This window comes from Chaetura pelagica, unplaced genomic scaffold (genome assembly GCF_000747805.2).
Source record: "Chaetura pelagica isolate M959 unplaced genomic scaffold, ChaPel_1.0 scaffold506, whole genome shotgun sequence".
In the NCBI taxonomy this organism is placed as follows: Eukaryota; Metazoa; Chordata; class Aves; order Apodiformes; family Apodidae; genus Chaetura; species Chaetura pelagica.
The window spans coordinates 106,342-111,771 of record NW_009953578.1 but is presented as its reverse complement, the minus strand read 5'-3'; the positions used below and the strand labels follow the sequence as shown (position 1 = coordinate 111,771).

At 47.8% G+C, this 5,430-nt stretch overlaps 1 protein-coding gene across 1 annotated transcript in view; it reads right to left on the bottom strand.

Moving 5' to 3' along the window:
• Window positions 1–5,430, bottom strand: part of REXO1 (REX1, RNA exonuclease 1 homolog (S. cerevisiae)) — a 36,403-nt gene that overhangs the window by 14,884 nt on the left and 16,089 nt on the right. The window contains exons 4-8 of the mRNA XM_009999718.1: window positions 4,815–5,016; window positions 3,970–4,133; window positions 2,011–2,148; window positions 1,174–1,297; window positions 2–81 (exon numbers count right to left, since the gene is read on the bottom strand). Of these exons, the coding sequence (XP_009998020.1) occupies window positions 2–81; window positions 1,174–1,297; window positions 2,011–2,148; window positions 3,970–4,133; window positions 4,815–5,016 (708 nt within the window). The remainder of the gene's footprint in view (window position 1; window positions 82–1,173; window positions 1,298–2,010; window positions 2,149–3,969; window positions 4,134–4,814; window positions 5,017–5,430) is intronic.

The window sequence follows — 5,430 nt, the reverse complement described above, 5'->3', positions numbered from 1 at the left end:
GGTTCAGGGTGAAGCTTGTCTTAGCAGCCAGCTTCCCTCCCAGCACAGCTTCATGGGACACCACCTTCTTGTTGCTTGTCTCTGCAGTGAGAAGAGGGAAGAAGCAAAACAGGACAGAGATCAGGCTCCCAGCTGAGAAAGAGTGAGTGACTTCAGCCCTAGAGCTTTGGGCACTGCACATCACCAAGAGCAGGGCTGCACTGATCCTCTTGAACTCTTCCTCTGCTCCAGAAATTGGCACAGGTAAGGTGGGGACCTGGCATTTTTACCCCAGCACTATGGGGAGCTTTCTGTTTGCACTGTCAGCCCACAGCAAGTTGTTTTTTTTCAAGGCCATTTTTACAGTCCCCCCTGGAAAACTCTAGTAGCTCTACCTCCTTCCTCTGCACAGCAAGACCAAAAGCAAGAGAGGACCAAGCACAGAAGCAACTTGACCTTGTCATGTGCTGCCTGGTGACCTCACCCATCCCCAGCAGCTTTGTTGTCAGGTCCTGCAGCCCAGGCTTCCACACTGAATCTTTCAGGTTCTTTTAAGAAAGGGGCTTCAGAGCTCTAGAATCTGCTCAGCACATCAGCTAATGGCAGAGAGGTGCTTTTTACTAATCATTAACTGGCAGCCCTCTCCTAAAGGCCAGGCCTCCCAAGTTCAGCTGCTCTGCCTAATGGCCAGGAAGGTAATGAAGACAGAGGGGAGAAAAAGGAAGAGACCAGGAGAGGGGAAAAAAAAAAAATATTCACAAGAACAGCACAAATTGATTGTTTAATGTACCCTCTTGAGAGCCAATAATGAAATGTCTTAACCCTCTTCGTTTCTCTCTTGAAGCTTAATGTGTGTAACAGATTTCTGGGGTGATGGACGAGTCTATCACTTTGAAGGCATCATGTGAAAGTTACTCCATTAGCAGGGCTTTTCATTTGAAAGAACTTGGGCTCAAAAAAAAGAATCCATGTGGCATTATCTCCATTTAGGTTCAGACAGCCAACAAAGCATTGCAGGACTTGCCTCTTGAAGGCCCATTAAAGCTTGCCAGACTATAAAAAGCTAACTGGAGATGTTTGCCTTTCAGCATAATGCTTCTGAGAAATGGGTCTGGTCTTTTCAACAAGTTCCTCTCTCCGTGGTTTCTAATCCAAGCAGGGCTCCAAGTATTAAACCACAAATGTGGTACATACTGTTGGTACTGGAGGGGGAACTGGGCACCAGGCTCCGGAGCTTCTTCAGGGTGTTCACAGCCACGTTCAGGTAGATGTTGCGACTGGTGCTACGTTCATAAGCCACCTTCTCTTCTGACAGAGCCTGCAAAGGATGCAACTCATTATTCCACACTCTCTGGAGAAAAGAAATGTTTGGCTTTGAAAGTACAGAAGCCAACTATCATAGAATCATGGAATGGTTTGGGTGTGAAGGGGCCTTCAAGATGATCTAGATCAATGGACAGGGACACCTCCCACCAGCCCAGGCTGCTCCAAGCCCCATCCAACCTGCCCTTCAACACTGCCAGGGATGGGGCAGCCACACCTTCCCTAGGCAACCTGGGCCAGGCTCTCACCAGCCTCACAAGAAAGAACTTTTTCCTGATGTTCGACCTGAATGTGGAAATCAGAGTGAAAATGGGGTTTGGTTTCTTCAGGAGGGAAAAGAGAAGGGTTGGTTGTTGGAACAAGCCTCAGTACTCACATGATGATGGGGTATTGGTGAGAAAACAGCTTAAAATCATACTCATAGAATGATTTGGGTTGGAAGAGACCTTAAAGATCTTCCAGTCCCAACCCCCTGCATGGGCAGGGACACCTCCCACCAGCCCAGGTTCCTTCAAGCCTCATCCAACCTGCCCTTCAACACTGCCAGGGATGGGGCAGCCACAGCTTCCCTGGGCAAATTCCAGTCTCCTCTGCACAAGTGGATGTGGGCAGGAGAATTTTCTGGCTTTGCTGCAATTTTAGAAGGTCTCAGCCACGTTGTTCTCTGCTGCAGACCTTACCCAGAAGAAGGCAGCACCAAGCACTGACCTTGTCAAATGCTTCCTGGGAGGAGGAGCAGAACTTCAGGCACTCATCAATGAAGAGATTGAGATATCTCTGACGAATGTTTGTTGGGACTTTGGCACCAAATTCTGTGGGAATAACAGGCCTCTGTAAGGTGGCACTCTGGAGAGGAGACAGAGGAGAAAGAAAGAGGCTATTCAGGGTTTAAGAAGTGCACTGCTTGGAGACTCACATTTCCTCCTGAGTTATTAATAGTGACACAACTTCCTTTCTGAAAACCTGCCCAGAGCTCAACATAACATGCAGCATTTTTTTGGGACTAAAAACGTCACTTGAAACTTTTGTGCCACCTTCAGTATTTGAACTGCTACAAAAAAACAACCACATTTCATTGTGCAACTCACCCAGCAGCCCAGGACTCCCAGTGGCATGAGTCACACAACCACCCTGACACACACAAACATTCCAGACCATGGGAATTATGACATTGCCATGAAGAGATTCAAGATTAGGATGGTACCAAGTACCAGGCTTTGAACTGGGAGACAGGAACACATCCCACCAGTTCTGTACATGATGGGACATCCTTTGCTTTTTGGTGTTCTGAGGACAAGAGCCCCATTCCTGCCAGGCTGGTAGGCAGCAAAATCATCACACTTTCTGTTGGATTCCTGTAGATTAACTACATTGAGGGTTTTTTTCTCCTCCTTTTTTAATGCCAGTCCTGATGCTCCTGAAAAGATTTCCTCCTTGAACTGAATGACATGCACTTCATGCCTAAAACCCACATGTTGGACTGACCTCCCACTGCAGCTTTCTATTTAACACCAGTTTATCCCCCAAATCCCACAATTTGCCTCTTTTTTTTAGAGGGGGAGAAGAAACTGCACCCTCACCTCAGAAGCACCCAACTGTTTTGACAGTCTTTCTCCCCCCCACCCAAGAGACACCCACAAACCAAACCATCTGCTGCAATCTGTAATCAGAAGAGCTCTAGGGAACAGATGAGCATGTTCAAAGAGGGGTAACTACTCCTTGTCTTGATGGGAAAAAGCTCATTTTCCTCATGAGACCCCCACTTTGATGCCCTGTTCAAGAGGATTGGGGCATTTTCATGACATGTTTATTTTTTCTCACCCTTAAGCACCTAACTCTGGTAAATATTTTATCCTTACAGCTGCCTCATTTTTAATCAGCTTTAAGTTCTATGTTGCTCTGGTGGTTTTTTGGGAGGGGGAAAAGGACTTTTCACTCCTGCAGAAACAATCAGAGTATTTTACAACACAACTTGACACAAAATATCACCAAGAAAGGTGTATTTTTATGCAAGTCCTGGCACTAACTACATTCCTTGCCGTCCACTCCAGCTTCTTATGGCATCCACACTCTGCCACATGGATCTCTAACTTGTCTTAGCAAGTGACATGTTCCCAGTGCTCAAGGGGAAAGAAGAGGCTTCTTTGCTAAGGAACTCACAGCAAAATTACCCTAAGGCTGGGCAGGAACCCCAAGAAAAAAGAAAGATTTTCCCCTCCCTCTCCAAATATTAAAAGCAGCATGAAGTTTAAATGATCACATTTGAACTCTATAGGTCAGTGTGGGACATTATTCATAAGCACCTTCTCCAGTACAGCCCACAAAGCCCAGGAAGGTCATTAATCCACCCTTGAAACACAAGAGGCTCCAAGTCTCCAACACCAAGAGCCACACACCTGGCCAGCCAGCACAACACAGGACTCCAACTGAAGAGGAGTGATCAATATTCCAAGAGATCAGAGCAGCACTTGAGTATTTCTATCTTTTTAAGCTCCTACCCTTCAAGTGTTTGAATTTTTTATACAATGCTATCGAGGAAAACCACAGGAAGGAACAAACCCATTTCATCAACCCACCACTCTTCAGAGAGTGCTCAGCTTGGAGCAGCATGATTGAACACCACAGCCTCAATGGGGAAGAACCAGAAAGATTCCAGATTCCTCTTACCTGCAAGGAGGGAACATGTGCTATCCTTTTGGGCACGATGGTGCTAGTGGTCTTTGAAGCCATCCCAGCTAAGGTGCAAGCCTTCAGAGAAAGGCTGGGTGCCTCAGAGTCATTGGAAGGTGTCACACTCTTGCCAGCAACAGTTGTCTTACTACTCACAAGGCCTGCAAGAAACAGAAAACATATTTAGGTAGAAATCCTACATTTCTAGGGCTTCAAGTTGCCACAAGATTTCAAGTTGCCAGAGTGAACCTACCATAAGAGGCCCATGCTGCAAGCTGGGATTTTTTTCCAAAGGGAGACAAATTGGGTAATTTTAGCACCTTCCAGGCAAGGATGAAGGAACCTTCTGCTAGGAAACGTCCCTCATTTCTGTTTGTTTTGGGGGAACTGAGTCAGCAGTGTGTAAAGTTGTGACCCTGTCAGCTCTGATGCACTAACTGCCCATCACGTCAGCTCTGAGTCCTTCCAACAACAAAGGGACACCAATGAGCTGTAATTAGTGCTTCCCTCCTGTTTGTGCCACCTCCAAAGGCTCCCATGGAAGAGGGAACAAGGAGCAAACACGCTCCAAAGAAGCAACAGGAAAAGAAGAGGCTGAAGGGAGGGCAGCTGTGTGAGGCAGTGGGGAAACAGGGCTGTAGGTCCAGCCTGTGGCTTTTCAGAACAGGATGGAACTTCTCAGGGGAAAGATCTTCCACTGGTCACTAGAAGCAAAGTTCCAACTCATGGCCAATGCTAAACATCTCCTGATAGTCTGCTCAGGAGAAATGTAAACAGAAGGCAGTGTCTTTTAACAGGAAGGGAGGACAGGACAGCGATGACAAATAACACTGCTGGCTTACTTTGTTTGGCTGCTGCAGAGAGGGCTGCATTTGGCACATGAGCAATCCTCTTCTTTTCTCCTGGCAAAGAAAGAGAGGCCTTCTGAACGGCCACAGCCAGCTGTGCTGCCTGCTGCTGAGCCAGCTGGATCCTCTGGTAACAGACCTCCTGAGCCGTGGGGGGACGGTAGGGCCGGACTACGGGCTTGTTGGGGACCTCTGCCTGCACAGACAAAAAGGTTTTAGAGCCAGCACCCTCACCCCCACCCTCTGGTTTCCATTCACCCGAGGAAAGGCTCCTTGCCTCGACCCCTCTCTGTGAGCAAATACAGGCTTTGGAGAGGAAATGATCCCCAAGTGTCTTCCTGAACCAAGTATTTAGTCACCCACTAAAAAAACCATGACATGGATGATTCGCCCTCTGGCACGTTCCTAAATTGGTGGGTGGTAGCTGAGCTGTTGGCTTAATGGCACCACATTCCCCAGAGAATCATGGAATGGTGAAGGGTGGAAGAGACCTTAAAGATCACCAAGTTCCAACCCCCATGGGCAGGGACACCTCCCACCAGCCCAGGTTGCTCCAAGCCCCATCCAACCTGCCCTTCAACACTGCCAGGGATGGGGCAGCCACAGCTTC